The following is an 18,877-nucleotide window of genomic DNA, read 5'->3' on the forward strand; positions in this document are numbered from 1 at the left end:
TCAGTCCGGAGCTGCCACTCAGTCCGGAGCTGCCACCCAGTCCGGAGCTGCCACCCAGTCCGGAGCTGCCATTAGTACAGAGTTGTCCCTCTGTCCTAAGCTACCTCTCTGTCCGGAGCTACCTCTCTGTCCTGAGCTACCTCTCTGTCCTGAGCTACCTCTCTGTCCTGAGCTACCTCTCTGTCCTGAGCTGTCTCCTCTATGTAGGAGGGGCCTTAGTGAAGGTTCCTGGACCATGGTCGGGGGCGAGGGTCGCCACTCAAAGGACGCTAAGGAGGGGGACAAAGACAGTGGTGGAGTGGTGTCCTCGTCCACCGCCGGAGCCGCCACCGCGGACAGATGCCCACCCAGACCCTCCCCTTGAGTTGTAGGGGTGCGCCCGGAGTTCGCACCTTGAGGGGGGGGTTCTGTCACGTTCCTGACCTGTTTTCTGTTGTTTGGTATGTGTTTATTGGTCAGGGCGTGAGTTTTGGGTGGGCAGTCTATGTTTTCTGTTTCTATGTTGGTTTTGGGGTTGCCTGGTATGGCTCTCAATTAGAGGCAGGTGTTTGACGTTTCCTCTGATTGAGAGTCATATTAAGGTAGGTTGTTCTCACTGTTTGTTTGTTTGGGTGATTGTCGTCTGTGTCTGTGTCTGCGCACCACACGGGACTGTAGCGTTTGTTCGTTCGTTTGTTATAGTCTGTACCTGTTCCTACGTGCTTCGTGTTATATGTAAGTTTTCATGGTTTAGGTCAGTCTACATTAGTTTTTGTTATTTTGTAATACTTCCAAGTGTTTGTTTTCGTGTTTCATCGTTTGCTTTATTAAATCATTATGTATTCACAACCCGCTGCACTTTGGTCGAATCACTACTCCTCCTCTTTGTATGAAGAGGAGGAGGAATGCCGTTACACTTAGTGTCCATTTGTAGGTAGTCAGGGATCCATTCCTCAAAAAAACGTACTGAACGTGTCCCTTCAGAATTTTCCGGGAGTCCCACAACACGAATATTGCATCTGCGTCCTCGATTATCCAAGTCGTCAATGTGCCATTTCGCGCACCTGTTTCTCAAGTGCTTTTATCTTAGTGTCCATAGATGTAGTTGAAGCTTCCACTGTAGCAATTCTTCCTTCTGCCTCAACATGTTTGACAACCCTCTGTAGTTCATCTGAATGGCCTGCTATTGCTTCCAATACCATTCTTATCTTCTACTTGCACACAATCCCGGATCCGGGAGCACCCCCATCAGTAAAAAAGCTGACTAGCCTAGCATAGCGTCACAAGTAAATACTAGCATCTAAATATCATTAAATCACAAGTCCAAGACACCAGATGAAAGATACACATCTTGTGAATCCAGCCATATGTACAATAAAGTTGTTGCTCGCACAATATGCATATTGTACGAGCAAGAATTGAGTACGAGGCAGTTTAATTTGGGAACGAAATTTTTACAAAGTGCAAACAGCACCCCCTATTGAGAAAAGGTTATCTTAACATCGATCACTTTAGTAATGTTATCCGTCATCTTTTGAATCACCAGGTCCATTGTGCCTGGATCCGCAATGGTGTTAGCTTCACTAACGTTAGCTAGCTCCTCCTGCACATCTACAGGGGTGGTGGTTTTGGTCGAGTTCTTAGTAGTTCTGCTGGGCATGTTGTCGGAGATTTTTGAGAAATAGCCGTCAAGACTCATTGTAGGATAACTTATTTAGCCAATTCTACCACTTTTTCAAGCTAGGAGATTAATGAAAAAATATAAATTTACGAATGCCACGGGAGCTCGCTGAAACACAGTGTTCTCTCTACGGCCTATGTTTTTTTAATTTAGCCTAAACTTGGCAAGTCAAGTTTAAGAACGAATTCTTATTTACAATGACGGCCTACCCCAGCAACACTGGGCCAATTGTGAGCCACCCTATGGGACTCCCAATCACAGCTGAATGTGATACAGCCTGGATTTGAACCAGGGACATGTAACACCTCTTGCACTGAGATGCAGTGCCTTAGACTGCTGCGCCACTCAGGAGCAATGTAGTCCCTTGAGAAACCCAACTACCTATTACAAAATCCTGTGTGATCATATGATGTATTTCTTACTTTTGTTTTTATTTTGAGTGGCAGCCCATGGGTACATGTTATATAAACGTAATATATGAATTGTTATGAATATTGTACCTGTAACACCCCCCCAAATTGTATTTATTTATTTTGTCACCCCAAAAATTACGTCTGACAGAGTTTCAGGCAGATGCAGGCAGAGGTTCAGGTAGAGATGCAGGGGCAGCAGGTAGAGTTGCTGGTGGGGCAGCAGGATTGGAATTGGTACGTTTAGAGGCTGGGGTAGAACTGGGAGCTGAAACGCATACATTACAGGTGGTTGGATTAGTGATCCCAGACAGAAGCAAAGAAGCCATATGTATGGGGCAAAATGGGAAAGATAAGATGGCTGGGGACAGAGAAAAGGTTGCAATTTTGGGAGGGACATCAGTTAAACTAAGAGGGGTGCATCAGGTAGAGCAGCAGGTCGGATAGCAGCTGGTTTACAGGCTGGAGTAGTTGGGGAAGCCACAGCAGGGGCATTAGGAGGAGTGCAGAAAAAGCTGCAAGAACATTTGATTAAATTAATCATCCAAATGAATCTGCAAAGAGCAAAAAGCTGAAATTACTGATGGATATAGTCGATTGCACTGTGATTGGCTCAGTGTTCTGTCACTCATGGGGACACTGCGTCACCGCAAAATCTACGGGTAGAGCTCGAAAATTCAAGCCCTTTGGGTGCTGCCATAGACTTAGATTTCGAAGTGCCCATCCATGAAGGCTCAAGGTCATTTGCCACAAATAAAATGACATATCTACCATAGATTTGATTGCACTGATCATGTCAACATCATATTTTCAAATTCTTAGCTGCCAAGATAGACAAGCAGTCATCATCATGCATCAAGGCAGCGATCTACTGGCAAATCCTTTTCAACCCTGATCATATTAAAATAAATTATAGATAAAACGTATCGGTGCTCATCGGCCATTGGACATAAATATTATGCAACAATTTGGAAATCGCAACTAAGGCACCACTGCAGCCCTGGGTTCGATCCCAGGCTGTGTCACAGCTGGCTGTGACTGGGAGACCCATGAGGCTGTGCACAATTGGCACAGCGTCGTCCGGGTTATGGGAGGGTTTGGCCGGCCGGGATGTCCTTGTCTCATCATGCTCTAGCGACTCTTTGTGGGGGGCCGGGCGCCTATAAGCTGACTTCGGTCGTCAGTTTGACAATGTTTCCTCTGACACGTTGGTGCTGCCGGCTTCCGGGTTAAGTGAGCAGTGTGTCAAGAAGCAGTTTGGCTTGGCTCTCGACCTTCGCAGAGTCCATAGGATAGTTGCAGCGATGAGACAAGCTTGTAACTATCACAAAAAAAGAGGTAATGCCATAAGCCAGAAAAGTTTGAATACATTGGCCATGCTGTCAATCCAGCATGATTTCTGCCGCGTTCAAATCAACTGGAAACTTGGAACTGGGAAATCTCAAACTTCAGTAAGTTCAGGACAACAGGGAACTCGGAATAAACTAGCTCTGACTTGGAAAATACGGAAAATAATTTTGAATGGATTCAGGCCTCTTTCTAGAGCCCACAAGAAGGACCGTTGCGCCATCTTCCTGTTCAAGTGAGCACAGCACAACAAGGTGAGTCCAGAAATGTATTGTATGCTGCTGCACAAATTATGTAATACGCCAGGGAGATATGAATCCTGTAGACAAGAAAGTAATACTAAGTGTATGTTGTGTAGTATGCTGTTAGTAGCCCATGTCTCACCCTAAAAATTTGGTCCCTTTCCTCCCTCAAAACTTAGCCTACTGTTCTGACTTGATAGTGCACATGTAACCTATAGCTTTCTTTAGAGAAACGTAATCATCAAATATTGTAAGAGCTTTCATTGTCTGCTTATATGCACCCTTTATTTATCCTACAGTTCTGACTTGCTGTAACACTGTAAGAACGGCCCGTGTTCTGAATTCTGTCGCTGTACATTTCAAAAGTGCTAAACATGTAGTTATATTGATGAAGTCCGTCCTTGCTCTCTCATTAAGGTCTTAATTGAAATTACGGATTGCCTCTTATCCGCTCGTTGTTCCCTTATGCCATAGTATGTACATCTCGATTGTCAAGGCAGTAAATGAGGCTGAATGAACTGACAAGGTTCCGCTGATAGCCAGCTGTAGCGGTGGTAAGGATTCACTCCATGTGAATTTGTCACCGTTATAGTGCAATGAATGTATTGTTTAGTGTTGTGTAGTGGCTTAGCTGGCATGTATCATTTAATTTAGTTTGCAACACCAAGATTTACATGCTAAAATTGCCACTGATCCGACCATCCAAATTATGCTATAAACAAAGCCCCTGTAAAGCAGACATTACAGATGGTTGGATTAGTGATGGGAAATGCAAAAGGTAAAGGGATTGGGGACAGATGAAAGGTAGCAGTTTTCGGAGGGACATCAGTTACCTGTTGTGACTAATACAATTTGATTTGATTTGAGAGGAAGGATAAAAGGAGCAAAATCTGCAAGAACATCTGAGAATGGAAATTATAGTGCAAAAAGCAAACATTACCAATAGATATAAACAAAGAAGATGCAAACAATTGTCACGTCCACTCCTGCTCCGGCACGCGACGTCACCAGTATGCTAACCACAGCGCTCTGTGGGGAAGGAGTTTGCGGCTCGAGTGTCAAAGCCTGTTATTGATGTTTTGCTGGATGGACATCTGTAACAGAAAGGGATTAATGCCAGTGATGTGAAAGCAGTGAAGGGGATTTGTGTGAGGGAAGAGAAGGCCCGTGACGCCATTGACATGGTGCTGAAGAAAGGAGCTGCTTCGTGTCTGAGCATGAAGTCCTTTCTAAACAAACTGGGTCCCGCTTATATACACAACGCTTGATATAGGTCATGTGTGTGTTTGCTAAACATTAACCCTCTTCGAACTGTAATGCCTTAAAATCACACGTTGCATTTAATGTATCACTGTGAAATGGAGAACAGGTAGGAGTCAGGTGATTGGATAGTGTTACATTGACCTCTAGCATCTGTACAAGAGAAGTGCAGCTAGGCAGACTGAAGAGCATCAGTAATTGTAATGTATTGTTATCACTATAGGTAGCATCAGTGCACTGTATCCCAATCTGCTATGAACAAACAGAGAATGTGTTCAATTAGTTCAATTAACCCTAGTTTTATTGTGGCTTGTAACCCTTCTATTAAACCTAGCTTATAACCCTTGCAGTATTATTCCATTGTTGTATGTACTGTATGTTAAAATCAACTTGACTAAATCAAAATATGAATTGTTGTCCTTTACTATCTATTACCATTGGAGAATCTTTAAAAAAAGATTCATAAAATGCGTAACAGTAATTGCCTGTCTTCTATTCAATGGTGTTCCCAAATTTTTACTTGAATACATTACTTTCATACACCTTGTTACCTTTTCATTATTGAGATGAGAAAGACAGGATAAACTGTCGACTGAGGAACACAAGGCTCTCTGCACTGAACACTACCGGTGAGTTCATGGCTTAAGTAGATTTGATCTGTAGTTGGTACCTTCCCCTTATCTACACTGATTGACGTGGATTTAACAAGTGACATCAATAAGGTTGGAGTCAAGAACTGCCTACGGTGCTGGGCTTTTCCTGTGTATCACGAATGGTCCACCAGCCTCAGGACAACCAGCCAACTTGACACAACTGTGGGAAGCATTGGAGTCAACATGGACCAGCATCCCTGTGGAACACTTTTGACACCTTGCAGAGTCCATGCCCCAGCGAATTAAGACTGGTCTGAGGGCAAAGGTTTGTAATGTTTTGTACACCAAGTGTATATTGATACTGTAGATGCTTCAAAAGGTATTTTCTGGTAGATTCCTGATCACAGCAAAGCAGATGTAATAGAACAGAAGCATCCACTGCCCTGTTGTGCATTCAATACCTCCATTGAGATACAACTGATTCTTCAACTATCGTGTTGAAATGTTTGGATTTTTGGGAAACAATTTTTCTCTGACGGGAGATCACGCAGACATCATAGTCCTGTAACTGAACAATAAGAAAATAATTCCAAAGACCAAGGTTTTTTTTCTCCATCAAATCAATGTATTTAACAGAATAGCTATCAAACAACATCACTTAGATTGAGGAACGAATACAGTCAAGAAGAGGATGAGAAGAGTTAAAAAAAAAACACAACTTGTCATTTTAACTCCATTGACAAAATAATTGCACAAAAAACGACCCAGCGCTAGTTGAGACAAGAAAGCTAGAATTAACATACTCTCAGGGCAGGTTTCACAGACACAGATTTAGCGTAGTTCTGGACTAACAATCATTCTCAATGGAGAATTTCCATTAAAAATGCATTTTAGTCCAGGACTAGGTTTAATCTGGGGCTGGGAAACTGGCCCATAGTGTGCAATGATTCATTTGGTTAATTAGCACTTAATACATTGTTGTGCTGATAGGAAAAGTGTGTGTACAGTGTGGAGATAATATACAATTTATTCAATGTGATGAAGGCATACATGTATGTTTTGGGTTTACGTTGGATATTCTAGAAGTGGTTTAGAAAGTTACACATTTCGATCAAGATTTTTCTTACAAAACATCAAAGCAAAATGTAAGTACAAACCAAAGAACAACCTTCAAAGTCCTTTCACAGAGCTCGATCAGTTAAAGTGTTATTTACATGTAAATACGCCAGCTTTTTTTGGAATACGTTTCCATTAAAGACCATTAGGAAACAAGGTATTTCAAAGTGTATGTCACGGAGAGCAAAATGTATCTTTCGATGAACTATGGGGTCTAAATACTCCTGAATCACGTCCTCTAATTGTCTCCTTTAATTCATAACTTCAGATACAGAAATACCTGGGTTGGTAGCTACCTTACTGAACATAATTGCAAACATAACATGTAAAGTTTTGGCCCCATTTTTCTTGAGCTGAAATAAAAGAACCCAGAAATGATTCATGCTGTATGCAAAAAAAAAAAGCGCATTTAAAAAAAAATATATTATGTGCACAAATTTGTTTACATGTTAGTGAGCATTTATTCTTTGCCAAGAGCAGGAATCCATCCACCTGACATGTGTGGCATATCAAGAAGCTGATTAAACAGCATGATCATTACACATGTGCCCCTTGTGCTAGAGACAATAAAAGGCCACTCTAAAATGTACAGTTTTGTCACACAACACAATGCCACAGATATCTCAAGTTTTGAGGGGGGCATGCAATTGGCATGGTGACTGCAGGAATATCCAACAAAGATATTTCCAGAGAATGTAATGTTAATTTCTCTACCATAAGCCATAACATCATTTTAGAGAATTTAGCAGTACATCCAACTGGCCTCAAAACCGCAGCCCACGTGTAACCATGCCAGCTCAGGACCTCCACATCTGCCTTCTTCACCTGTGGGATTGTAATAAAGCCCTTTTGTGGGGAAAAACTTCTGATTGTCTGGGCCAGGCTTCCCAGTAGGTGGACCTGGCTCCCAAACGGGTGGGCCTATGCCCTCCCAGGCCCACCCATGGCTGTGCCCCTGGCCAGTCATGTGAAATCCATAGATTAGGGCCAATTTATTTATTTAAACTGACTAATATTCTTCTATGAACTGTAACTCAATAACATCTCAGAAATTGTTGCATGTTGCCTTTTATATTTTTGTTCAGTGTTTTATTTATTTAACCTTTTAACAGGCAAGTCGGTTAATAACAAATTCAGTCTACCCCGGCCAACCCTAACCCGGATGATGCAGGAATCCAATTGTGCACCCCCCTATGGGACTCCCAATCACGGTCGGTTGTGATACAGCCTAGAATCAAACCAGGGTCTGTAGTGACGTCTTTATCACTGAGATGCAGTGCCTTAGACCGCTGCGCCACTCTAAAGTATATATTGCTTTGTCCTTTCCATTCATTTCAGATCAGTGCTTATTAAGGAAAGGAGACAAAGGAAGGAAGATACTTCATACTATTGAGATACAGGCCTTCCCTGCATCCTTTCCACCCAACGACACCCTCATCTTCACCCATCACAACCCCAGAGTCAGAAATCATGGACAAAGCATTTAACAAAGGCGATGAGAAATAACGTTACATTTAAGAACCAAGACAACACGATCATGCCCTCTGGTGGTCTGTGACAATCTGAATTCAAACAAGCAGAAACAAATCTCAGATTAACAAACAACCAAACAAATCGATTCATAAATTAACATATATATTAAGCAGTTTTTGTCCAGGCCTCTGCTGGTGTAAAAATAATCATCCTTCTTAAGATAATCGGGAACATGCACTCCTGTTATTCCTATCTGGACACAGAACCAGACTCTAGAGCACACAGCTCTCAGTGCAGTCCGTGGTGCTGTCATCGGCCGATCGCCTCTTCAGTTCCCGGTCCTCTGTTTGGCGGAGGTGCACCTGGCTCCCCTTGTGTCGGGGCTCCTGGGGCTGGGTGTCTGCTGACCCGTGGCCCAGCCATCTCTCGGCTTCCACCTGGAGGTAGGCCCGGACGCGGTGGAGCTGCGCCACGCTGCCGCTGAAGTCGATGACACGGCACTCGTATGTGCCCTCGTCTGACTGCTTGACGCTGGAGAGGCGGAGCTTGTGGGAGATGTTGCTCCCAGCCACTTTCACCACCTGTGGGAGGAGGTCATGTATTTGTGAGTCACGTGAATATGAATCATATTCCTGGGTTTCAACAGAAGTAATTGGATTAATAATGAGTTAATCAATTTTAGTTAAGAGTCCATTTAGTTCACAGTGCAGTACTGTATAGTGTACATGTGTCTCCTCACACTTATTTTGGTGGCATCCTTAGACATCTCCTCCATTGGCCCCACCTATAAGGGATGTATTAAAATAAGTCAGGCATATGGCTGAAATAACATTAGCAAGTGACATACATTATCAATTGAGATATAATCAAACATGACTTCACATGTTTTTCTATGATTGTGTTTTGCTTTTAGTCTATTGATGTGAATATTGATGTGTATATTGATGTTTATTGATGTGCAGCGAGTATATTGATGTGTTTGATGTGTATTGATGTATATACAGGGCTCAACTGTGAAAGAGACCTTGGTCTATTAACATGACTCCCTGTTAAACTGTTAAAATAAATGTAAATATATATATATAGTATATACCGTATATGTCGACATACTTTCAAATATGTTACACGTCAGATAATCAACAAATGAAAATGTGTTAGACTCCACCACCTGAACCATTGGAATGTGATACTGCGTACATATATTTGCCTTCGCACATCTGCAATTCAAAACCTTTAGCACTCAACTAGTTTCTATCCATACTGGGAGATATAATATATGTTTTGCTGTTGTTATGTCTGCTAGCTATTTCGTGGTGTCAATTGAAGAGGCTGTCTGGGAAAGTTGGGGAGGGAAAGGTATTCATTTTTTTAAATAATATTTTATCTGTCTTTTTTCCCACTCCAGATACAAACTTATGCATACAAACAACAACTTACAGACGCACACAAACAATGGACACATCTCATTTGCACAGACCTGCATGCTCACACCCCCATCCCTAGTGCCTGCATTATTGTTTGCCACTTGGCCTTTAATTGTACCAATTCGTTTTCCTCGGTCGCCAATGCTATTTCAATAATAAATCATTCGATTTTTTCCATTGTGTTAATGATGGCGGATTGATTGATTTCCAAGTTTTAATATACGTTTTTTTCAAGATCAGTGGGTATTGAAATATGCAGACAGACAGATTCAAATAAGTTTACATTGTAATACTTCTGACAGCCAACTTTCTTGCTCCGCCCATAACTTTTGGACTTCATAGCATTCCCAGAAAGCATGGATTATTGAATCATTATTCGTTTTACACTTAAGATGTGACTCTGCTGTTGTGCTGTAGAATTTGTGAATTTTGTCTCTTGTACAATAAATTCTATACATTCGTTTATACTTGATTAAGCGTACATTTTCGTTAACTGTAATTTCGTAGGTTATGCTCCAACTTTCCCTCCATCTTGTGCCAACATCAGTTCTTTTTAAGTCTTGGTTCCAGTAGTTTATATTTCTTTCTAAGAGATTGTCAGTTGGATATGCTCTCTACAAGGTTTTGTACAGTATATCTTCCCTATCATATGAACATCCTTTTTTGACTCAAATAATTCCCTCAAGATTGCTCTGGTGTCCAAAGGATTTCAAATCGACATTTTGTGATATGTAACCTTTAAGTTGCATGTATTTGAAACTATATACATTGGTCAGTCCAAAATGTATTTTTTATTCTGTCATGGAGCTAAATGTATTTCCTGTTACCAAGTCATTTATGGTCTCTATGCCTTTAGTTTTCCATTTGGACCAATTTATTCTGAAAACCTATCTAAGGATTGTTCCATAAGGTTGTATTTTTAGGGAGTGATATTGGTTCTTGTAGAATATGTTTCATTTTCTTCCATATTAGTATAGTGTTCTTAACTATGAAGTTGTTAATGATCTTAGGGGCATAGGTATGCATTATGCATCGAAACAGAGATTTGGAAAATCTATTCCTTCCTTTCTGCCAATTATAGTGTCTAGCATCACAGCAGGGGGTTTGAGTTTCCATAAGTTATAGTAGTCAACCTCCTCCCACAGTGCTAGTAAAATGCTAATCAGCAATTATGTATTATTTCCAATGCCAAGGGCTGCGGGTAATGCATTTCTTCTGCGTGCTGTATTATAGACAAATGTGGATTCAGTCGATTCAGTTCTGTCAACAGTAATGAACATTGTCTCTTTGTATGGTAACAGTGTGTTAACAAAGTCCATGTGGGCTTAATGAATGTTTTTTACATTTTTTTTAAATGTATTTTATTTAACCTTTATTTTTATCAGGGAGTCATACTGAGACCAAGGTTTCCTTTACAGATGAGCAATGAATTACATAAATTACACATAACAAAATATAAATACAAAATGCATGCAAAAATGCAAGAAAAACACAGTCATAGAAAACAAACACATTCATCAGTAATAAGGTCCTCAATCAGCTTTCTGAATTGCCCTAAGAGGCACCAGAACATTTAAAAAAAAGTGTTCCACAAATAAGATGCACGAAAACTAAGAGCTGATTTATCTAACTCAATAGAGATCAAAGGAATTTCCAGAATTAGCCATCCCTGAGACCGGATGTGGTAACTCGAATGTCTAAAGTTTAGTAATGATGTTAGGTACAGTGGGACTTTTTTGTAAAATGGCTTTAGGAATGAAAACTTAGCAATGTATCAACCTATGTGACATCAAAGAAGGCCAACCAACTTTCTGGTAGAGAATACAGTAATGAGTACTAAAACTGTCACCCGTAATAAAGCGGAATGTGCTATGATAAACTGCATCTAGTGGCTTTAATGTGTTTATATAGATGATGGATAGGAACATCGACTGAATAATCTGCTTTCTACTATTTAGCGAGAGGCAAGACCTATTTCTATAGAATAAGCCCATTTTTATTCTCAACTTCTTAACTAACTCATCAACATGCTGTTTAAAAGATAGCTTTTCATCTATCCAGATGCCCAGATATTTGTAAGCATAGTGTCACGTATAAACCCTCTCCGGCCTCTAGGTCATCAGGCTGCTGATTATCCCGCACCATTGTCTTGCGCACCTGCGCCTCATGATACTCACCTGGACTCCATAACCTACTTGATTATCTTCCCTATATCTGTCACTCCCCTTGGTTCTTTCCTCAGGTGTTATTGACTCTGTTTTCATGTCGGTGCGTTTGTGGTTCGTCTTTATTTTATTTATTAAAACACTCACTCCCTGAACTTGCTTCCCGACTCTCAGCGCACTTGTTACAGAATGACGCCTCACCTAAGGGAAGCAACAGGGAGTGTTTTTTTATTAAATTATTGACGAAGGGTCCGGAGAACTGCTACAGGCCCTCAACCAGATCGCCAGGCTTCCCTGCCTCAGCCGGATCGCCAGTCTCCCCTGCCTCAACCGATCTGTCAGGTTCCCGCGCCCCAGCTGACTCGACAGGTTCCCGTGACAGGTTTTCCTGGCGTGACAGGTTCTCGCGCATCAGCAGGGGTGACCAGTCCGCTCCTGATCCCCGGATTAGTCCCCTTTGAGGGCGTCCTGCGGCTGGAGCCGTGCGTCAGGGAGGGGCTACTGTCACATATATTCCCTCTCCGGCCTCTAGGTCATCAGGCTGCTGATTATCCCACACACCTGTCACCATTGTCTCGTGCACCTGCACCTCATGACACTCACCTCATGACACTCACCTCATTTTATTTAATAAAACCCTCACTCCCTGAACTTGCTTCCCGACTCTCAGCGCACTCGTTACACACAGACACAATCAATATGGACACCATCCAAAGTACGTATGCTTAAATCAGACTTATTTTTATGCACTCTAGAGAACATATACTTAGTTTTACCTGCATTCAGTACTAATTTCAGCTCAATAAAGTTTTTCTGTAATACAATGAAGGCGGACTGTAGTTCAGATAGAGCCTGGTCAACCGTGGGGACAATAGTATACACAACAGTATCATTGGCATACAAGTGTAGGTTACAATTTTGTACATAAGTCAATATTGTTAATGTAAAAAAGTACAGGACCCAGAATCAAACCCTGCAGGACACCTTTTGTAATATCCAGGAAACCTGATTTAACACCACTAGATATACAGTGCATTCGAAAAGTATTCAGACCCCTTGCCTTTTTCCCACATTTTCTTACCTTACAGCATTATTTTAAAATGTATTAAATGTTCCTCGTCAATCTACACACAATTCCCCATAATGACAAAGTGAAAACAGGTTTTTAGAAATGTTACATTTTATTTACATAAGTATTCAGACACTTTGCTGTTTCCATTGATTATGCTTTAGATGTTTTTACAACTTGATTGGAGTCTACTTGTGGTAAATTCAATTAGAGGAAACCTGGCACCATCCCTACAGTGAAGCATGGTGGTGGCAGCATCATGCTGTGGAGATGTTTTTCAGCAGTATGGACTGGGAGACTATTCAGGATTGAGGGAAAGATGAACGGAGCAAAGTATAGAGAGATCCTTGATGAAAACCTGCTCCAGAGCGCTCAGGACCTCAGACTGGGGCAAAGGTTCACCTTCCAACAGGACAATGACCCTAAGCACACAGCCAGAACCCGGACTTGAACCTGATCAAACATTTCTGAAGAGACCTGAAAATAGCTGTGGAGCGACGCTCCCCATCCAACCTGACAGAGCTTGAGAGGATCTGCAGAGAAGAATGGGAGAAACTTCCCAAATATAGGTGTGCCAAGTTTGTAGCGTTATGCCCAAGAATGCTCAAGGCTGTAATCGCTGCCAAAGGTGCTTCAATAAAGTACTGAGTAAAGGGTCTGAAAATGTATGTAAATAATGATATTTCAGTTCATTTAAAAAAAAAAATACATTTGCAAAAATGTCTAAAAATCTGTTTTTGCTTTGTCATTATGGGGTATTGTGTGTAGATTGATGAGGGGGAAAAAACTATTTTAGCAATTTTTGAATAAGGCTGTAACGCACCAAAAATCTTTTAATTCAAGGGGTCTAAATATTTTCAGAATGTACTGTACATTGAGTTTTATCTCTATAGTACTTTTTAACTAGTTACTGGTTAAAAACTAGTTGCTGGTTTTAACTGGTCTAGGCCAATTGAGGAAAGCCTCTGAATCATCAGTGCGTGATCAACAGTATCGACATCCTTTGACAGGTCAATGAAGAAGGCAGCACAAGGTTGCCTTTTATCCATACAGTTAACCACATCATTTATAACTAGGGATGCAGCAGAGACAGTTCTATGACCTGGTCTAAAACCCGACTGCTGTACATTTAGAATACATTTAAAAAGTAATAAATATCTTAGCTGAGAATTAATCAAATATGGATGATAATGATAATCAGATACAGGGCTACTCTTTTATGAAACAAGAAAATAACTCAAATGAATATTGTATGGACACTAGGAGGTTGGGAGGAGGTTATACACACACCGACACGTATCTCAAGTAGTGATTCGGGGCTCCATTTGTAACCTTTCAACAGACAAACCAGGTTTGACAGTTACTAATATTTAGTAGGTGGATCTACATTGTTTAATTGTGCTCATCAAGTCCTGAGCTAACAACCACTGCTACTCTATGTCAAACAGAATCACAGAACAGTAACTCGGATCATTGACTCACGTGTCACTCAAACACCCAACGGCCAAAAACATTCTCCCCTTAAAAGGCAAGTCCCGCCCTCCGACCGTACCGACCGTACCTCTCCCCGACCCTCCGACCTTTCCTCTCAGCGGCTCACCTGATTGGAGGTCCAGGCGGGCTTCTCTGGCCAGTCTCTGTGGTTCTTCATGTACCACCACTGGATCTCCAGGGAGTAGGAGGGCCCCGCCCCCCGGAATGAACAGGCCATCTCCACATCCTGACCGCTATGCGTTGTGGTGTCATGAGGGACCTCCGTGAAGACAGCTGAGTGGAGAAAGAGTGAAGAGACTGAGCATTTATACACCCGAAAAGTGAACAGAAAAAGTGACCAACCAGGGGTGGCACTGGAAATAAAAGTTATACATCTGTGCCTTTAAATCACGAAAAGGGTCAAAAATCCCTGTCTGTGAAACCTTAGCAAAATAATTGCTAAAGAACAGTAACACGAAAAATAGTGTTTCTTATTGGACATCTTCAGGTAGTCCCTCCCTGTTTCAGTCGTTTGTTTCCCATTTGGCACCTAATGAATACCACCCAGCTTTGCTGTGGGCTTTTTTGTTTTCTTGATCATTCAGAGGGCCAAAGTAGCCTGGGACATCTCTCAAACAAAGACATCACTCCCTCATATCCCCTATCCCTACACATCCAGCTATTAGACCATCCCTTAGATGCTCCCTTAAAACACATGGCTAATTCATGGACTAATCATCCTTTATAACTTCACCGCCACAAAGGCTTCCTCCACCAAGAGCTTCAGTCTTATAGACAAGTCTTTGAAAGATAAGGTAGCCACTGGTATTCTGTTGAAGCGATGTGTTGTTGTTTAAGATGCACCATCTGCTATGCGGATAAAACTTCAGCAAGAAACAACAGGCGGATGAAGATAATTAAGTTGAAGGGCACTTTGGGGATTTTGGAGGGGATTTGCTTGTATGCTGTTGGGAGATGTTTTGTGTGTCTTAGTAAATTCTTAAAGACATTACAGATGTTTCAGACAAATGCAACTCGACTGGCTCATCTAATTGCCTTTTGAGTCATGCTTTTTAAGGATGTTGTCCTTTAGGTAACGAGAAGCATGTGTACAAAATGTATCACAATAAATAACTTCAATAGATGTGGATAGTACGATTGTGAAAATCTGTGTCTTATCTAAGTGATTTACCCCTGAAAAGATGTGCCCCTATGGATAAATAATTTAAAGTGTTGTAGGCATTTCTGTGTCCATTACATTTCGCAATCCTTCCTGACTGTCTATTGTTTTCCCATCTCTCCTGCAGCGACCCCTTGTGTATAGAACGTGCAAAGAAACAGTACACCTGTCACACACCAGCCTTTGTCTTGTGTTGTGATAAAATATTGTCCCAACATCCCTGCACGACAAAAGCTTAGAGAACACAATACACATTATCACCGTATCATGCCTCTATTAAATCAAGGTATATACCAGGGGTCTCCAAATCCCATTCATGGTGTGCAGGCGTTTGCTTCAGCCTAGCATTAACACCCCTGTTTCAAATAATCAACTAATCATGATCTTCAATCTGGACCATGCTAAGTTAAATCAGGTGTGGCAGTCCTGGGCTGGAACGAAAGCCTGCATCCCCAGTAGCTCTTCAGGACAATGACAACTGGTTCATTTCGTTCACATCGATCATTTTGATCTATCTTCATTTGATCTATCATCACACTAATGATGGTGGTTAATAATGTGTGGTGAAACTAGATGTATGTTCAGTACATTCAGTTCCTGCTCTACACAGCGTAGAAGCCTGAGGTCATGTGTGATTGTACATTCATCACACCCCATTGAGTCTCACATTTTTTACAATAAAGAGCTCTCTCTCTCTTGCTCACTCTCTCTCCATATTGATTTTATATGACTATGTACTTACAGTGGTGAGTTATTTTGGGAGTAAGTGCTTTGTCCTGTACAAGTGGGTTTCTCCTATTTGTTTATTTTATATTCTTGCACAAATATTGTTTCTCAATAAACAGATCATGCAGAGTAGTTCCAAGACAATTCAATTTTGCACAGGATACGAAAGATAGCTAAATGTATGCATACAAGATGGAATGAAAACCTCATGGTTAAAATGTATTTTAAATGATTATACATCTGCCCATTTACCCAGGGATAATCAACTATTACCTCTTCTTGGTGAGGGCAAATGGTAAATATGTTAAAGGTACATAAACACTGCTGTACTTCAGCAGCCAAAGGCTTTAACATTGAGAGGAAAGGCTGTGTTCTGAATTCCCTGCGTCTAGAACTATAACTATACGGGGTCCATCTCATAAACACCTGAGTGGTATACCACAAAGCAAGCTAGATCTAGCGAAGTTAAGACGAGCTAAAAAAAGATGGCGGAAAATCGGAAGCAGATCTCGAAAAAGGAAACCTACATCTCCGGTTTATACACCTCCTGCTTTTCGTGAATAATAAAATAAAACTGAGCTTGAGTACCTTGATCCTTCTACTTCTGATAGTAGCAGTGGAGAAGGAGCTATAGGAGGACAGGCTCACTGTAATGGCTGGATTGGAATAATGTAATGGCATCAAACTAATCAATCACATGAAAACCACTTATGACTCCGTTCCATTTATTCCATTCTAGCCATTACAATGAGCCTGTCCTCCTATAGCGCCTCCCACCAGCCTCCTCTGGATGGTAGTGATCATAGGGAGTGAAATGGAGATTGGGAAAGCTGTAAAGAGTAAGGGTGAGTCGATGAGTGGAGAAAGAGCAGAGGGTCTGGAAGGTGCAGCTGCTGCTGTTCCTGAGAATGGTGGGGAGGAAGAAAGTTGGGAACTGAAAACTTGCGACCTGGAGTACGGTTCAAAGGAAAAGTTGACCATGAAAAGCGGACCAGTACGAGGTATCGTGGTGGGTAGAGAGTAGGCTAGGGGAGGTTCTGTCTGTCAAAGTAGTGTATTTATTATGATAGGATACATCTATCTCCAGAGAGACCGAGTATTGCGCTAGACTGAGAGGTAACAAACATGCTTTAGTCTATGAAATAAAGCTCCTCTGAGGGTGATAACAGTGCCTTTAAAACAGCTAAATGTAACAAAATGCAATCTACGTAATCCCCAAAAGTAATTATTTATCATGAGGGCCATAAACAATAACTAGCAACGCTGCATATTCCAAGAAAGGTTCAAATCTCACCTTTCAGGTACAAATTGTTATAAATTGCTGAGGTGTAGTCACTTTTGAGGACACAAGCTCAAGTACAAGGTACAAATATGAAAATACTAAATATTTTATATGATGTATTTCCTATTCAACAAAATGGTATAAATAAGCCTTGAAATGACTTATATTCTTTATAAATATAGTACAATATAATGATACAATTACTAAGTATAAGATTTCACCTTCCTTATAATTGTAAAATACATATGTATATGTTTAGTGTAAGAGAACATTTGCATATTTTCTAAATGGTTTCTCTTGATCAAAATGCCTGCTCCCATTGCTGGGAATGTCTCCCAGAGCTTTATCTTGGCTTCCTGAACTCGTTAGGCACTCACCGTTCATCTCATATTAATCTTGCCCGTCTGTGAAAAACAGTGTTTTTTTGTTTAAAATGTACACATTATTTTAGATGAATGGCTATAGATGTGCTACAGTGGTGAAACCACTCTCTCCTGCTGCACTACGATATATGGATTGCAGGCATGTGCTTTGTCAGTGTCTGCGATGTAGGGTTTAGACAGGAGTTGATGGACTGTCAGAAGAACCAATGAAATGCTAAGAGTGACATTCCAGCTTCAAGTGGTTTCAGATTTCACATCCTATGTTGTTACGCACGCCTCTAAGAAGAGGGAACGCAACACCCTGCTACAACTCAACACCCTGTGAAGTGAAAAGAGGTATGAACTGTAGGTGCGAGAAAGGACGACAAAGGCAGAATTTACCGTTTACTAGGATTTATTTCCTACACGGTAATATGGGGAAAAGGGGCTGGACGGAACCAAAGGAAAGAAAGTAAATATCAAAGCTCCCCCTCTCCTATCTAACCTGCCTACCCACTTAACTTATCTAACTTAGCACCACCTGGTGCCCTAACCAAAATACAGGGGGTGGTCTGCCCAGGTCTTACCTAGTGTGCCTAGACATTGAATATACTACGGGTATATGTATGCCCTCGGGCCTCTTGCCTAAGCACTCCCTAAGTGCCTTCCCCTTCCCCCCTGGGAACAAATGAAACAGAATAATTATTAACAATTTCACAAACACTTTACAACAAAACTGAGTAAACTAACTCAGGCCACTAAAGTAGCTTTGACAAAGCAACAAACACAGAACATATCAAAGCTGCTACCAACAACAACTAACACATTACATACCACACTTTCTGTTAAACAACCAACACTATATCACAATCTAATTCTCCAGCAAGGATCTCAGCCTGCCTATCATCTCTCCCTCTCTCTCTAATGATTTCTCCAAAATATTCTCTCTCTCTCTCTCTCTCTCTCTCTCTCTCTCTCTCTCTCTCTCTCTCTCTCTCTCTCTCTCTCTCTCTCTCTCTCTCTCTCTCTCTCTCTCTCTCTCTCTCTCTCTCTCTCTCTCTCTCTCTCTCTCTCTCTCTCTCTCTCTCTCTCTCT

At 41.4% G+C, this 18,877-nt stretch overlaps 1 protein-coding gene across 1 annotated transcript in view; it reads right to left on the reverse strand.

Annotated features, from left to right (window-relative positions):
• Positions 1-7,656: 7,656 nt before the first annotated feature.
• Positions 7,657-18,877, reverse strand: part of LOC120026351 (V-set and transmembrane domain-containing protein 2-like protein) — a 67,860-nt gene continuing 56,639 nt past the window's right edge. Inside the window, exons 2-4 of the mRNA XM_038971195.1 lie at positions 14,360-14,526; positions 8,841-8,885; positions 7,657-8,682 (exon numbers count right to left, since the gene is read on the reverse strand). Of these exons, the coding sequence (XP_038827123.1) occupies positions 8,374-8,682; positions 8,841-8,885; positions 14,360-14,526 (521 nt within the window). The 3' untranslated portion in view covers positions 7,657-8,373. The remainder of the gene's footprint in view (positions 8,683-8,840; positions 8,886-14,359; positions 14,527-18,877) is intronic.

This window comes from Salvelinus namaycush, chromosome 2 (assembly GCF_016432855.1).
Source record: "Salvelinus namaycush isolate Seneca chromosome 2, SaNama_1.0, whole genome shotgun sequence".
Classification (NCBI taxonomy): domain Eukaryota; kingdom Metazoa; phylum Chordata; class Actinopteri; order Salmoniformes; family Salmonidae; genus Salvelinus; species Salvelinus namaycush.